The sequence below is a fragment of the Ursus maritimus genome, unplaced genomic scaffold, assembly GCF_017311325.1.
Source record: "Ursus maritimus isolate PB19 unplaced genomic scaffold, ASM1731132v1 scaffold_21, whole genome shotgun sequence".
In the NCBI taxonomy this organism is placed as follows: domain Eukaryota; kingdom Metazoa; phylum Chordata; class Mammalia; order Carnivora; family Ursidae; genus Ursus; species Ursus maritimus.
This window is the reverse complement of record NW_024424564.1, coordinates 48,283,511-48,301,079: the sequence shown is the minus strand read 5'-3', so window position 1 is coordinate 48,301,079 and position 17,569 is coordinate 48,283,511. Positions and strand designations below refer to the sequence as shown.

At 38.0% G+C, this 17,569-nt stretch overlaps 1 protein-coding gene across 1 annotated transcript in view; it reads left to right on the top strand.

Annotated features, from left to right (window-relative positions):
• ENTHD1 (ENTH domain containing 1) overlaps positions 1–17,569 on the top strand; it is a 96,527-nt gene that overhangs the window by 45,491 nt on the left and 33,467 nt on the right. Inside the window, exon 4 of the mRNA XM_008705539.1 lies at positions 5,190–5,313. Within this exon, the coding sequence (XP_008703761.1) occupies positions 5,190–5,313 (124 nt within the window). The remainder of the gene's footprint in view (positions 1–5,189; positions 5,314–17,569) is intronic.

Sequence of the window (17,569 nt, the reverse complement as noted above, 5' to 3'; positions counted from 1 at the left end):
CTTTGGTGTCCTTGAGAATGGGGATTCTCAGCTGGGGGAAAGGAGATATGAATGTAAGATAGAAGAGATTGTCATGACCTAATAGACCTGAATTGGATTGAAAGTGTATCAGTATAAACTCATGAAGAATCATACCTGAAATTTTTTGGAAAATAAACAAACTTCTAAATTATTCATAGGTCAAAGGGGAAGTCTCAGAGAAAATGTTAAAATGCATGGAACTGAATGAGAAGGGAGCTCAACATATCAAAATATATGAGATACAGGTAAAATAGTGGTGAGAGGGAAATTTATAGCACCAAATGTTTATATTAGAAAAGAGAAAAAGTGTAAAATAAATAATCTAAGTTTCTTTAAAAAAACTAAGAAAAGCAAAATAAACCTACATGAAACAGAAGAAAGAAAATAATAAAGAACAGAAATTAGTAAAATTGAAAGCAAGAAAACTGTTAACAGAGAAAATGAATGACACAAAAAGCCAGTTCTTTGAAAAATATAAAATTGATAAGCCTCTAGCAAGACTGACAGAGAGAAGACCCAAATTACCAATATCAGGATGAAATCGGATAGTCCTGCAGTTCCTGTAGGTATGAAAGGGTAATAAAGAATTACTGCCAGCAACTTTATACTCATAAATTTGACAATTCAGAAGAACTAGAACAGCTTCTCAGCACAAACTACCAAAAGTCAAAGAAGATGAAAAAGAACCTGCATAGTTCTATAACCATTTTTTAAGTGAATTTGTAATATCAGTCTCCTGAAAAAGAAATCTCCAGGCCCAGATGGTTTTACTAGAGAATTCTATCAAACATTTAAATAAGAATTAGCACTATTTTTACACAAATGTCTTTCAAAAATAGGAGGGAATACTTCCCAGTTCATTTTATGAGCCAAGTATTAGTCTGTTACCAACACCAGAAAACGACAGTACAAAAAATCTATATATATAATATAGACTACTATCTCTCATGAAATTAGATGCAAAAATCCTCAAAAAAATTATCCAATTGAATCCAGCAATGTATTAAAAAAATTATACACCAGGTCCAAGTGGGATTAAATCCAGGTGTGGTTCAACATTTGAAAGTCAATCAATGCAATTCATCATATCAACAAATTAAAGAAGAAAAATAAGATTTTGTTAATTGATGCAGAAAAGTATTAACAAAATTCAACACCCATTTATGATAAAAACTCAGCAACTAGAAATAGGGAATTTCCTTAATTTGTAAAGATTACCTACACAAAACCTACAAAGCATCATTCTTAACGGTGAATGCTTTCCTTTCAAGATCAGGAATAAGGCCAGGACTTATTCAACATAGCACTGGAAGTTCCAGTCACTGCAATAAGAAAAAAGGTATGTAAAATGTAGAGGAAAAAATAAAATTGTCCTTATTTACAGATTGTATGCATAGAAAATCTCAAAGAGATGACAAAAACAAACCTCAGGTACCTGGGTGGCTGAGTCAATTAAGCATCTGAATAGTGGTTTCACCTCAGGTCATGATCTTGTGGTCATGGGATCGAGCCCAATGTAGGGCTCAGCACTCAGAGCAGGGTCGGCCTCAGATTCTCTCTCCCTCTCCCTCCACCCCTCCCCCCACATGCGTATGCTTTCTCTAAAATATATAAAATTTGTTTTAAAGATTTTATTTATTTATTCGACAGAGATAGAGACAGCCAGCGAGAGAGGGAACACAAGCAGGGGGAGTGGGAGAGGAAGAAGCAGGCTCATAGCAGAGGAGCCTGATGTGGGGCTCGATCCCACAACGCCGGGATCACGCCCTGAGCCGAAGGCAGACGCTTAACCGCTGTGCCACCCAAGCACCCCTAAAATATATAAATTTTAACCAACAACAACAACAACAAAACCCTCATAGAACCAGCAAGTGAATTCAGCAGGGTGGTAGGATACAAGATCAAAATACATAAATGAGTTGCATTTTTATATACTAATAGTGAACATGTGGAAAATGAAATTAAGACACATGCAATTTGCAATTAATGTTCCAAAGTGAAATCCTTAGGTATAATTGTAACAAGACATGTATAGAATCAGTATGCTGAAAATTATAAAATACATAAAATTAATTATAAAGTACTGATGAAGGAACTTAAGGATTGGTCAAACATACTATGTTCATGAATTGAAAGACTTGTCATAGTAAAGATACCCCGAATTACTCTATAAGTTTAATGCAATTCCTATCAAAATTCCAGAGGGTTGTTTTTTTTGATACAGAGACAATAGGTTATTATAAAATGTATATGGAAAGGCACAGGCCCTAGAATAGCTAAAACCATCTTGAAAAAGAAGAATAAAGTGGAACTAATCACTCTGCCTGATATTAAAGCCTACTGCATAGCTACTATAATCAAGATAGTGTGGTATTGGTGGAGAGATAGATACCTAGGTCAGTGCAACAAGATAGAGAACCGAGAAATAGACCCACACAAATATAGCCAATCAGTTTTTAACAGGGGAACAAAAGGAATTCAATGGAAGAAAGATAACCTTTCAACAAATGATATTGGAACAATTGGACTTTCATAGGCAAAACCATGAACCTCAATTTAAACCTCACAGAAATTCAGTCCAAGTGGATGATGGACTAAAATGTAAAATGTAAAACTATAAAGCTTTTTAAAAATACTGGAGAAAAATCTTTGGGATCTAGGGCTGGCCAAAAACATGATCCCTAAAAGAAAAAAAAAAAAGACTTCATCACACAAGGGTATAAACACAAGTTACAGCCTGGGAGAAAATATTTACAACCCACATATCCAACAAAGGACTAATATCTGGAGCATAAAAAAAAAAAAAATACTTCGGGGTTCCTGACTGGGTCAGTCGGTAAAGCATGTGACTCTTAATCTCAGGGTTGTGAGTTTAAGCCCCACATTGGACGTGGAGCCTACTTTTTAAAAAATTAAAAATTGAAAAACCCTCAAACCCCAACAGTTAAAAACCAAACAATCCAATTAGAAAATGGGCGAATGACAGGAACAGTCACTTCAGCAAATACAGATGGCAAATAAGCATGTGAAAAGATGTTCAACATCATTACCTATTAGGAATATGTAACTTAAACACATAATGAAATATCGAAATGGCTAAAATAAAAAATGACAACACCAAATGCTGGTGGACATGTGGAGAAATTGGATCGCTCAAATATTACTAGTGGAAATGTAAAATTGTATGGCTACTTTGAAAACAGTTTGGCAATGTCTTATAAAACTAAACATGCATCTACCATACAACCCAGCAATTGCATTCTTAGGCATCTGTCCCAGCGAAATGAAAATTTATTTTCATACAAAAACCTGTACACAGTGTTCACAGCAACTTTATTTATAATAGCCAAAATCTGGAAACAATCCAGATTTCCTTTAACAGATTAAACAAACCGTGATACATCTATACCATGGATACTACAGAGCAATAAAAAGGAACGAGTTATTAATACATGAAACAACTTGGATGAATTTCTGGGAATTATGCCAGGTGAAAAAAGCCAATTCCAAAAGGTTACATCCTGTATGATTCCATTTATATAACATTCTTTAAATGTCAGAATTATAGAAATAGAGAACAGATTAGTAGTTGTGGGGGGCAGGCTATGGTAATAAAAAGTATCAGGAAGGATCTTTATGGTGATGGGAATGTTCTCTATTTTGACTGTATCAATGTCAGTATCCTGGATAATATTGTACTACACTTTTTAAGATATTACCTTTAGGGAAAACTGGGTAAAGGATACACAGGATCACTCTGTACTATTTCTTACAACTGAACATGAATCTACAATGACTTTAAAATAAAAGTTGAAAATATAAAAAGTGGCAAATCACTTGGAAAATGGTTTGGTAGTTTCAATGAAGTTAAAAAATTAACTTAGCCTATCACCTACCCATTCTACTCCTGTGTAAATATTCAGGAGTAATGAGTACATTTGTCCATAAAAGGATTTGCATAAGAATGTTCATAGTAGCTTTATTCATAGTAGCTGAAATTCGGAAACAATCCAAATGTCCATATGGAGGAGAATGGATAAACAAATTGTCGTATATTCATACAATGGAATACTTCTTACAAAAAAAAAAAAAAAAAAGGAACTGATACACACAAAATATGGATGAATTTCACAAACATGTTAAGCAATGGGAATCAGACACAGAAGAGCACATAGTATATGGTTACATTCATAGGAAGCTCAAGAACAGGCAAACTCATTGATTATGGTAGAAGGTAGAATACTGTGTACTGGTAGCGGGGGGGTGGGTAGTATCAACTGGAAAGGAGCTTGAGGGAACTTTCTGGAATGACAAAAATGTGGCTACATAGGTATACACATGATGTTAAAACTTACTGAGGTCTACACTTAAGGTTTATGCATTCTGTGTTAATTATACTTTAAAGTACTGTAGAACGAATCTCTGCTCATGGGGGAAAAAAGACATGTCAACTGATCCCACTGTGTAGACTTTATTTGAATCCTCTCTTAGACAAGCTATAGAAAAACCTATTTATGGCACTTAGGAGAAATTGGGAAGATGAGTTTATAATTGATGACATTAAGGAGTTGTGAAGTTTCTAGGTATAAAATAATAATTATTATGTTAAAGAGTTTTTGTCACTTAGATATACCGAAATAAGTGATGTATCTAGGATTTGCTTCACAATAAAACGGATGGAGTGGGAGGTTATAAATGAAACAAGACTGGTCGTGCACTGGTTTGTTTAACCTACATGACTGGATTGATTATCATCTATTTTTTTTACTCCATGCTAAAAAGTTAAAGTTTTAAAATATGAATAAAAGATATACACAGGTGGCTTTATTATTACCAGTAAAACAGAAAAATTGGCTTCTGAGCTAGTGTGCTCTAAGGGTGCTCAAGGACTGATAGGGACAGTTAATGCCTCAAACTAAATCATTGCTTGCCTACACCAGCTGGCTTCATCAAGGAGTGAGGACCTCCAAGGGTGGAAGACCACCCTGTACTCAGTGGACACCGACTGTACAGCTAACTTATATTTGAATTCTTTCAATTAAAATGTGTTTATGTTAGCACATATAGACACATTGTATCTCCATAAATTGTCCATCTACTTTAACAAATTGAAGCACTGGGATCAATTATTTTTTTCAACCTTCATGTGCTCTCCTGTTTTCTCTAAGGACCTGATGTTATTTTATGAGGATGATCCAAAGCCACTTTTGCTGACAATTCCTCCTTCCATTATCTCGTCAACTAGATGGTTATCAGAAGGGCCAGCAGACGTTTGTAACCTCTGCGATGCAGGTAAATTGGTTAAAGAATAGAAAAGTTACTCAGAAACATGAATAAGAAACATTGGGCAGGAATCAGATTTTGTTTTGTGAAATATGACAGCAGTGGTTTTAACTTCAGTACTGAGGGATGGGACCAGCGTGGATGAATTCAACCCACACGTGATCTTGTAATCTTATTTACCATTTGTTTCAGTGGGGCTTTATTCCCTCTATTTTGCTTTTTTTTTTCTTTTTCGTTGTTTCAAAAATTATTAACTGCAAACCTCAAATCTCTTATGAATGGTTTAAAATGCAGAAAAATTAGAGTTCCTTTTTTCATTTGTATTAACTTCTCTTCGATAAAGAGTTTAAATTGCTTATTATGACATTTTTCATAAGCAAGCATTAGACCAAAATGTGAAAAGCAAGATGTACGGCATCCCACAAATTGGCTAATCACCTCTTGAATAATTAGCATTAGAGAAGGTACAATATAAAATGATACACACTGGCCTCCAATAAATTACACTATCCAATTCCAACTGGGCTCCGCTGCTACTCAGGATCTGATTGATTCACAGAGGAGCCACTCCATACTGTCCCTATTCTTCAGAAACTCTCAATTTTTAGTACATTCTTCCTCTTGCTTTTCTCAAAAAATAGGACTCAGGACCCTCTGCCAAGATGAGAATGAAACATTCTCATTAGTAGCTTTCATCCCTTCATTTATCTTTGCTTTTATATCCGTCCAGGCATCCTTTCCCTCACTGCAGAGGTGGCTCCTTATGTTCTGAGTTTCATCTTCTCCCTCATCTTTGGGCCTCGCTCTGCGATTTTCTCCTTATATAGATCCCCAATATCCAAAATATAAAAACTGTAGTTGATCAGAATAGATTTATTTTACAGGTTCACATTTATGTAATTTTCTTACAAAACTAGTCGTGAGAATGATGATGAGGATATTTCAATAAACGTGGAACAAATATCCCACGAGGTTGTGGGTTATGGTGATATTTGTAGTACAAGGATGGTATTACTCACATGGATAATTAGTTATAAGTGGTTACCATTTTTAAGACAGCTTGCGCTGTATTCTTAGAATACACTTTCTGTAAACTGATCCAGATCCAGAAGCTTGAAAGAAGAATGGTAAGGAAAACGTTTTTGTGATCTGATGTCCCCTCATATTTCCCCCCCCCAACATTTTTTAAATAGACTTCATTTTTAAAGCAGTTTTAGGTTCACAGTAAAATTGAGTGGAAGGTACAGAGATTTCCCCATATACACCTGGCCCCAAACAAGCACAACTTTCCCCACTACCAACACCTCACATTTGTTGCAGTCAGCGAACCTACATTAATGCTTTATCATCCACCCAGAGACCAGTTTACATTAGGGGTCATTCTTGGTGTTGTGTATTCTGTGGGTTTGGACATGTGTATAAAGACACTATAATATCATACAGAGTATTTCACTGCCCTGCAACACTTCTGTGTCCCGCCTGCCATTCCTCCCTTCCTCCTAACCCCTGGCAACCACTGATATTTTAACTGTCTCCATAGTTTTACCTTTTCCAGAAAGTCATATAGTTGGAATCATACAGGATATAGCCTTTTCAGACTGACTTCTTTTATTCAGCAGCATGCATTTAAGGTTCCTCCACATCCTTTCATGGCTTGATAGCCCATTTCTTTATAGTGCTGAATCGGATATTCTAGGGTATTTATCCATTCACCTGCTGAAGAGCATCTTGGTTGTGTCTAAGTTTGGGCAATTATAAACAAAGCCGCTGTAAATATCCATGCGCATGTTTTTGTGTGGAAGTAAGTTTCCCCTGCCAACATTGTAATATAAGTGAAATGGAATGTTAATGAGCCTAAGAGGCAGCCCTTAAGAGGAGAAAAGTCACAGAACAGGTCGAGTGAGGGATGATTCCACCATGTTACTTGGTTGGAACTCATCTTAATTGGAGGAGCTTTTCTTATTTTTGAGTCCGTTTTTCCTTCACACCAATCTCAGAGATACCTTGCTGAAGTGCAGGTCTAAGCATTTCACTTCCCAGCTTAAAAACTGTCCACAGTTTTCCGCTGCCAATGGGATGTCTAATTTTTTTATGCTGTCATACGAGACTTTTCGTGACCTCACCACCCAATACTGCCCATATTCACAATGCTCTGTGATGTTCTGTTACTTGTTCTATTACTTATAGTTTCTTCTCCTTAGAAAGTCTTCGTTCCAGTTACTTCAGCTGTGTAACACATTGCTCTAAAACTTTGTGGCATAAAATAACCATTTATTCTGCTCATGGATTCTCTGGGTCAGGAATTAGAACAGGGCACAGTGGGGATGACTTATCTCTGCCCCCATGACGTATGTTTGGGCTTCGGCCCGGGGAACACAAAGGCTGGGAACGGGAATCATCTGAAGGCTCGTTCACTCATGTGTCTGGTAGTTGGTGCCCACTATCGGCTGGGGGCCTCAGTTTCTCTCCACATGAGCCTCTTCATGTGGTCTCTCCACATGGGCTAGTTTGGGCTTTCTCACAGCATGGTGGCTGCGTTCCAAGGGTGAGCATCCTGTAAAAGAAAAGACCAGGCAGAAGCTGAACAATCTCAAAAATCATGCTGTGGTACTTCCTTCCCATTCAGTTCATCAAAGAAATCACAAACTCCTGCCCAAGTTCAAGGGGGAGGAAATGTAGACCCCCCACCCCTCTATGGACAAGTGTCAATGTCATATTGAAAGAGAAGCATACAGGATGGTGTGTGTTAGTACAGTCATCTTTGGAAAATACAAGCTGCCACAGTCCTCCACCAAATTATGGATGCTTGACAAAATCGTATGCAAACAGTGAGGCCCAGCTCAAATGTCACTACTGCTATAAAATCTTTTCTACATAACAATATTTCCTTTCACTGTGTTCCCATGGGACTTTGCCTATAACCTTAAATATGAATTTATAGTTGCATATCATTTTGTAAGTTTTATCTATTTTTAATTAGATAAATAATAAGTGAATATACTCTTATTTTTTAAAATTCAAGCAATATAGAGTCAAAATCCTCTTTGTCCCTTTCCTTCCCCAGTGTTAACTGTTACTATCAATTTGTTGGTTACTCTCCAGGTCATTCTCTGTGCATTTGTATATGTACCTGTACCTTTAAAAGTATGGAGAACTGACTTTATTTTGACTTAGAATGTTCTGTATTTTTCTGGAACTTTTTAAAGCAGTATCACTTGGCAGTCCTTCAATGTATGTCAATATTTAGAGATTTACCATATATTTTTTTAACTCCTACATTGCCTGGATATTATAGTTTATTTCCCTCCTGATAGATAGTTGGTGTTTTATATTTTTCAGTATTACAAATGATGCTTCAGTGAATAGCTCTGTGCACATATGTGGGTGTTTCTTTAGGGTGGATTCCTAGAAATGGAATCCCTGGGTCATAATTTATGCCTATTTTCATTTTAGTTAATACTGCCAAATAGCCCCTCAAAATATCAATACCAATTTTTACACTGGCTTGCAGTTTATAAGAGTACTTATTCACTCATACCCTCACCATCACTTGATATTTTTCAAGTCTTATATTTTTATCACTTGGAAAAGGTTGCATTGCGTGGTAGGTATAATTTGCATATTTCCATGTATTTCCTCTTCTGTGCATTGCCTGCTTATATCCTTAATCTGTTTTTCTTTTAGATTGTGTGTTGTGTTCATTTAAATTAAATGACTTTGTTACATTTTTATATATGTTGTTAACCTTAAGAATAAAAACTGCCAGTTATTTTACCAGCAAAAGATGGGGTTATTTGGGAATAAAACAGTTTCAATCCAGGACAAACAAGTGGTGGCAAAATATAGGCACGTCCAAGGAACAAAGGAGAGGTACACTTTCTCAAGGACAAAAGGGGTAGTTGGGAAGGTTGTCACAAGCTACATGTGCATTGGAGTAAACTGAGAGTTCCAAGTGTAGTGGCTTCTCATTGGCTGAGCTGTTGTTGGGGGGGGGGTTAGGAAAGTGTCTGCACGTGCAAGGTCAGCTCCAACTTTTCCTGTTGCACCTGCAATTGGCTAGAGTGGGAGGGCGTGAGAGCTCCCCTGGGGAAACCTCCAGACTTCGTTTTAGTGAGGGTTCCAGGTTACTATTTTCCACAGTTATTAATCCTTTCTGAAAGTTATTTATGTTGCAAATATCATCTTCCAGGCTATGAATTGTCTTTCAGATTTCTTTATAGAAGATATTTGTTTTGTTGTTTTTATAGAAGTTTTATGTTTTATGTAGTCATATGTATTATTATTTCCCTCCAGAGCTTTTGTTCTTTGTGTTTTTGTAAATTTATTTTATATTGAAGTGTAATTACCAGTGTTATGTAAGTTTCAGGTGTAGGACATAATGATCCAGCAATTCTGTACACTACTCAGTAGGGCTCACCACGATAAGTGTAGTCACCATCTGTCACCAGACAACATTATTACGTCTTATTGACTATATTTTCTGAGCTGTACTTTTCATCTCCGTGACTTATTTATTTTATAACCTAGAGGTTTGTATCTCTTTTTTTTTTTTTTTAGGTTTGTACCTCTTAATCCCCTTTATCTATTCCATCCCCACACCCACCTCCCCTCTGGCAGCCACCAGTTTGTTCTCAGTGTTTAAGAGTCTGTTTTTTTCTTTGTTTGTTTGTCTCTGTTTCTTTGTTTGTTCCTTCATTTCATTTCGGAGTCCAAGGAACAGTGAGATTCCATATATGAGTTAAATCATATGGTATTTGTCTTTTTTGGTCTAACTTTTCAAAGAAGGCACACAGATGGCCAGCAGACACATGAAAAGATGCTCAACATCAGTAATCATCAGGGAAATGCAAATCAAAACCACAATGAGATATCACTTCACACCTGTCAGATGGCTAGAATAAAAAAGACAAGAAATAACAAGTGTTGGCAAGGATGTGGAGAAAAAGGAATCCGTGTGTACTGCTGGTGGGAATGTAAATTGGTGCAGCCACTGTGGAAAACAACATAGAGGTTCCTCAAAAAATTAAAAATAGAAATACCATATGATCCAGTAATTCCACTGCTTGTATTTACCCAAAGAAGACAAAAACAGTAATTCAAAAAGATGCTTGAACCCCTATGTTTACTGCAGTATTATTTACAATGTTCAAGATATGGAAGCAACCCAAGGGTGCATTGATAAATGAACAGATAAAGAAGATGTGGTGTGTGTGTGTGTGTGTGTGTGTGTGTGTGTGTGTATGAATAATATTCCTGTGTGTGGCATATTATTCAGCCATAAGAAAGAGATCTTGCCATCTGCAGCAACATGGATGGACCTACAGGGTATAATGCTAAGTAAAATAAGTAGAGAAAGACAAATCCCATACGTGTGTGTGTGTGTGTGTGTGTGTGTGTGTGTGTGTGTGTTTTGTTTTGTTTTGGCTCTTTTAGAATGAGAGAGAATGCACACGTGCCTGCATGGGGCGGAGAGGGGCAAAGGAAGGGAGAGAGACTCCTCGAGCAGACTTCCCGTTGAGCGCGGAGCCCAAAATGGGACTGAGTCCCGGGACTCTGAGATCGTGACCCAAGCTGAACTCAAGAGTCGGACTCCCAACCAGCCGGGCCACCCAGGTGGCCCCCTTGTGTGTTTTAAAGAAGGCTTCCCCTACACCAAATTCATAGTACATATTCACCCATTTTTTATTTTGTTTTAGTGCTTTATTCTATCTGGATTTAAAGTATTTGTGATTGTTTCTAGATATGATCAGTGGGCAGCCAGTTGTCTCAAGAACATTTATTAACTAATTCATTTTTCTCTACTGTTTTAAAATGACTCTTGAACCTGTATTAAATAGTATCTATTTAACAACTCTATTCTGTTCTGTTGATCCATTCTTCCAGTTCTGGTCTGTTTAATTTTTTCTAACTACTGTAATAATATGCCATGGTATGAATGATTCTATTTTACTTAACCAGTATTACGTTAATGGTAACTTACTTATTTCCATATTTTTACTATTATGATGATGAAATGACATGTTTCTCCTCTCTCAAATAAAGTAGGCTTTTTATTTATTTCATCATTATTTATATTATTATTTTATTTTTTCACAATTTGATACAGAAACTTAAATACACTATTCTGAACCTCTGTTGATAAATTCTGTCCAGTTCACAACTTATGCTGTCGTCAAATGGTTCTACTTTTCATGTTATGATTTTGGCGACTTCAGCCCAAAGCAGAAATAAAGGAGGAAAGTCATTCTGTACGACAGCCTCTTCTCCCGTGCCTTCTCCCTGCTTGGGCACATAGTGCTCTGCTGTTCACACGGCCTGCAGCGTGTGGGGTACTGACACCCACACTAGCCCTCCGTCTAGTAGGGCTCCACTGATCCCGTCCCTTTTTCTCACTCCCTGAGTGGCCACTCTTTTGAATTTTGTGCTCATCATTCTTTGCTTTCTTTATAGTTTTACGATTTAACGTTTATTCTCTAAACCATATTTTACTTAGTTTTACAGGCCTTTAAACTTTACCTAGATGGAGTCATTTTGAATTTATTTTTGGTGACTTCCTTTTATCACTCAATAATATGTTCTTAAGATTCATGTATGCGTGTATATGGTTGTCATTTGTTTTCACAAATGCTGTTCAGTCCTTACTGTATATGCATATATTTGGGTGTATTTATTCTGTTCCACTATCATCAGTACCATTATTGAGAACAGTGCTGTTCATGAACATACTTTCATAAGACTCCTTCTCATGAACAAGAGTTGCTCTGGGGCACCATTTGGAAGTGAAATTGCTGATGGTTCTTCATAGAGACCTTCAGATTGAGTAGATAATGCCCAGGTGTTTTCGAGAGTTCTAGCTGTCCCGTAGCCTCACCCAGCCTTCGTATTGTCATTTTTGGAAAAAGAAAAATTGCCAGTCTACTGAGTGAAAATTGGTATAGCATTTGTTCTAAAGTGTGTGTGTTGTTTTTTTTTTAAATAACAAAATGGAGCATATTTTCATATGTGTGTGGTTCATTCATGTTTCCTCATCTGTGAAATGTCTGTTCGTGTCTTGTGGCCATTTTTCTATTTGGTTTTTTGTCCTTTTCTTAATTGATTTGTAGGAATTCTGTATCTATTCTGGAAGCCAAACATTTCATTTTGTAAAGTTTTTTCAGTTTGTGACTTGTCTTTTCACCTTGTAAGGAGTCCTTTGAATAATAGAAATTCTCAATTTTCTTCTTTATGGATTGTAATTTTTGTATCTTGTTATTTTTTTAATTCGGTCTTGTTTCAAGACTGTATAGCCTACTTCTTTCGTGGCTAAAATTTTCCTAGTTTTGCTTTCCACAATTAAAATTTAATACCACTAGAATTGGTTTTTATGTGTGGTTGAAGCAGGAGTCCAGTTTTACTGCTAAATGGATAACCAGCTGTCCCAGCATCATTAATTGAAAAGTCTGCTTTTTCTCCACTGAGCTGTGATGCTATTTATAATCCTAAAGCAAGTTTACCCGTATGTATGGATTGGTTTCTAGACTCTATTTTGTTCCAGAAGTTATGTGACTATCCCTGCACCAACAAATAGTTTTAATAACCCTACCTCTGTAATAATTCTTGATGACTTTTCCCTGATCCGGAGTGTTTTTTGTCTCTTTTTGGTCCTTTGCTTTCCCACATAAAAGCTTGTCAAGTTCTTTGGGAAAAAAACCTATTAGTTTTGATAGGCACTGCGAGTCTGTTACCAGACTGGGTTCTGGGACCCAGCAACGGTAGAAATGAGGCTGAACCCCAAATTTAAAGGCACAGGCCAGGCTTAATTGGGGCAACAGCTGCAGCTGAAGGGAAACACAGCCACGACAAAGCAGCCAGACCTGAACAATAGCCAGGGAAAGTTTAAAGGACCTAAGACCAACGAGGAGCGACATCTAATCTTGTAGGGGTGGGACAGTACAGGGAATTGGGCGCGCAGTGACAGAATAAGCTTCTTCATACATTGTATGTTTCATTTGCATGTTAAGTCTCCATCTCTGGGCGTGATTTTTAGCATTATAATGAGGGGAAAGTTGATGAAAAGTCAGATTTGGTGGCCACCATGTCTTGGACTAGTTTCAACCCGTCTAGGCTCGCTCCCTGGCTGGTGCTTTGCTAAGCAAGATAAGTGACAACAGCCAGCAGGGAGTGTCCCAGGTACAGAGGGACTTGTCCCTAAGGTCGTCCCTGCTGGCTAGCTCTGATCTTTAAATCAATTTCCAGAAGTAGCATCTTTACAACATCACATCATTCTATTCATTTAAGTCTTCTTTAATATATTTTATAGTTTTTTCCCATACAGGTCTTCTATATCTTTTGTGAGATTTAGTCCTAGGTATTTATGTATTTTTGTTGCTACTATAAATGATATTTTATAAATTGCCTTTTCTAACTGTTGATGGTGAAAAGGAGTAGAATTAATTTTTGTATATTGATTTTGTAGCCAGCAACGTTGCTTAATTAACTCACCAATTTTCCTGATTCACTTGTAGATTCTTCTGGGTTTTTTATGTTGAAAATTATATCATCTGTGAATGATGGCAAAATTGTTTCTTCGTTTATAAACTGTATCCTTCGTATTGTTTTCTTACCGCCCCATGCGAAGTAGAACCATGCGGTGTTGAATGAAAGTGTGATCGTGGGCTTCCTGTACTTGGTCTGTATCTTAAGAGAATTCTTTCAGCATTTTGCCATTAAGACGGATTTGCTGTATGTATTTTGCAGATCTCCATTCCTAATTCATTAACAGTTTTCTCATGAGTATATGTTGAATTTTCTCCATTTTTAGCATTTGTATTAATGGTTATAGGTTTTTCTCCTTTGAGCTATTAATTTGTAAAGTAGTTGATTTCCAGATATTAAAACCACCTTGAATTCCTGGAATACACTCGGTTTAGCTGTGCTGTATTATCTTATGGATATGTTGCTGGCTTTGATTCGCTGATGTTTTGTTTGGTTTTGATTCTACATCTAGGAGTGAAGTTAACTGGGATTATCTTTTCTAATATTCTCTTTGTCACGTTTCGATATTGAGATTTTGCTAGACTCATAAAAAGAGTTGGAAACATTTCCTCTTTTTTGCACACTCCAGTGTGTGTAGAATTGTTTGTGAGATGATGCCAAAATAGATAAGGTCTTGTGTAAGTTCGCTCATGGTGCCATGGAAGGGCTGCAGGCAGGGAAGGCAAGTCTGCCCCAAGAATGTGTGCGTGCCTATGAGGGCAAAGCGCTGCTCCCTTTCTAGTGGAGAGGGCCAGTATAACCCAGCCGACACCAGGTGACTGACTGTTTTCCCTGGAAAATGGTACCATGCTAGGGATGTAGCAGTCAGCTCTATCTACTCTTGACAGCTTAGGCATTCAGCAGTTGGGTAGCCAGGTCACCTTGGTCAGGAGGAGTTCATGTCAGGGAGCCCATGCATCGCCTCCATCCCCACCACGTGGTCAAAGCCTATTGGACGGCCACTAGAGTGACCAGGGGAAGAGGATGACTGGCGGCCAGCAAACAGAGTGTCTTGCCCACCTGCTTTTTGAGAACCTCTTCCATAGGGAATGTCCCATGGCAGGCATTTCTGTGGGACGTGAATATCTTCACATATTCATCCCAAGAGGTCCATCCACATATTTCTTTGTCACCAGTCTTGTCACCTCTGCATCATCCCTGGGGTCATGTTGAGCCTAGAGAAGACAGCACGACAAAGCTCTTCAGTACGTGGGTGCCCTGTCACAGTACATTCTGAAGCCTTGGTGAAGCAAGAATCCTCCAGGACAATTAGAAGATGGCTGAGTGTGTCGTACCTAATAGATCCCTCCCAGGAGTCCTGCCTTGTGGAGCCTTCAGGCTTCCTTTCCACGTGCCAGGGAAGGACCTTTTGTTCTGAAGGCCATTTCTGAGTCCTATACATGGTGTGCGCTCACTCTCTGGCACGCTCTCTCTCTCTCTCCCCCTTTTTTTCCCCGTTCTGCTGAAATGTTAGAGTCTTGGAAGGCTTTCCTGAACATTTTATTAAAAACTGACACGCCACCACCGGCCCTCCCTGTGCCTTGTCCCCACTCTGTCTTCTCAGTAACACTAATCGTCATCGTTGCTCATGAATTGGGTGCATTGTACTGGTGTCTTCCATTTTGAGGGCAGTTGCTGTATGCTTTCACATTTCTCGGAAAGAGTCTTTATATCAATCACCAGAGCATTACAAAGCATGCTTTGAATTACAGGACTATAGAGATTGGAGAAGTTATCAACATAGCAACTGTGTATTATATGGTTGGTATTAAGAAATCCAATTAAAACCTTTAACTTAATTGTTCCCTCTTTTTTTCCTTCAAAAATATAAGAAAACATGATTCACATGTGAAGAACAGACATAAATGAAACTATTAATGCTTCCATTGAAATGAATGAATAGAGCAAAATCACAATCATTTGTAGAAGTCAATCAAATAAAAGGCTGGCAGGATATAACTGCATTTAAAGATGACACCTTTTATTTGTCACACAGTGGCCAATTGTTTTCATCATTTTGATGATTAAAAGAAATATTAAGAGATACTGACTTCTGAATTATTTATGAATTTTAGGTCAAGAAACCATCCAACCTAAATCCTTTTCTCCATTACCAACGAGTGTATGTATTATAAAAATGTCACATAACCACTCCAACATTCCAAATTAGGAGAACCAAAATTAATCTAAAGTAAGGTGACGGATTCTTCATCAAAATGACCCCTCAGATATGTAAGTCCCAAGTGGACTTTATTTGAATGAAACAAATGACTGTATATGTTTTTCCAAAAATGAGTAAATTATTTGTGCTATAAAAATTGCCCAAACACCTACTATGTGCCAGCCATGGTGCTAACTGCTTTTATTCAGTGATTTACAAGATCCCTGCCTTTCTGTAGCTCCCAGCCCAGGGATCAAGTCTAGTCGGACAAGAGAGGTAGGTGTTAGCATAGGGAGAGGACAGGGAAGCACCCAGGAGGGCGCCTATCCCTGACTTCAGGTGTTAGGAGAGGCTTTCTGGAGAAAGTGATGTCGAGACTGGAACCTGAAGGATGGGTAAAATGGCCAACACTTACACTGTGTGTGCTGAGTATACTTTCAAGCATTTTAATTCATTTCATCTTCATACCAATCTTATGAGATAGATGAGAAAAACCCTTACAGAGTTTAAATAACTTGCCCAAGGTCACAGAGCTAGAAGGGGTAGAGTCAGGATTTAGACCAAAATAATCTGACCCCAGAGACTACGCCAATGTGTTTCAAACCTTCTGACTGTGATCAAGTCAGAAATTCCTTTTATGCCATGACCCAGTACACGTGGGCTCAAACACACCTGCAACAGTAGCTTCACAAAACAATAGTTTTGGCAATGTACTTTAATCGATTCTGTTTTATTCTAGACAGTTTTGGGGTTTTTTTATAAGTAGGTTCCACATCCAGTGTAGAGTCCAGTGCAGGGCTGAAACACATGACCCTGAGCTGAGATCAAGAGTCAGATGCTTAACTGAGCCCCACAGTTTTACTTTTTTAAAAAATGTTGGATGCGACCCACAATTTGATTTCACAATGAACTAATGTTTGAAAAACAGTTTACTACACTATTTTGCCCACTATGCAGAAGGAACCAGACCAAGTGAGGAGAAAAGAAAAGAATATCTTAGGCAGAATGAACACTGTGTAAGAGCCCAGGGGTGTGGGGTAAGAGGAAGCTCCGCAGGTTTGAACAACAAACAGAAATGTAGCAGGGCCGTAGGATTAAGTGGATGACAGGAGAGGTACCAGATGGAGCGAGAAAGGTAAGCAAAGTTGTCGTCGTAGTAATAAAAGTGACCATGTAATTTATGGTCCAGACCAGGACACTCTATTTTTTAAAAGATTTTATTTATTTATTAGAGAGAATGCATGAGTTGGGGGGAGGGGCAGAGGGAGACCAAGAAGCAGACTCCCCACTGAGTGGGGAGCCTGACGTGGGGCTCCAACCCAGGACCCTGGGATCATGACCCGAGCAGAAGGCAGACCCTTAACCAACTGAGCTACTCTCCCCGGACCAGGACACTTTTGATGTGAAAGGCAGCACGATGAATAATTATGCCAGGATCATAGATGTAAAGCTGAAGCCCCTAGGCAAAGTGGCATTGCTGGGATCTGGATGTTTGTGCCCCGCTCCCAAAATTCATATGCTAAAAACTTCATGCAGGAGGTGATGGTATTAAGAGATGGGGCCTTTGGGTGGTGATTAGGTCATGAGGAT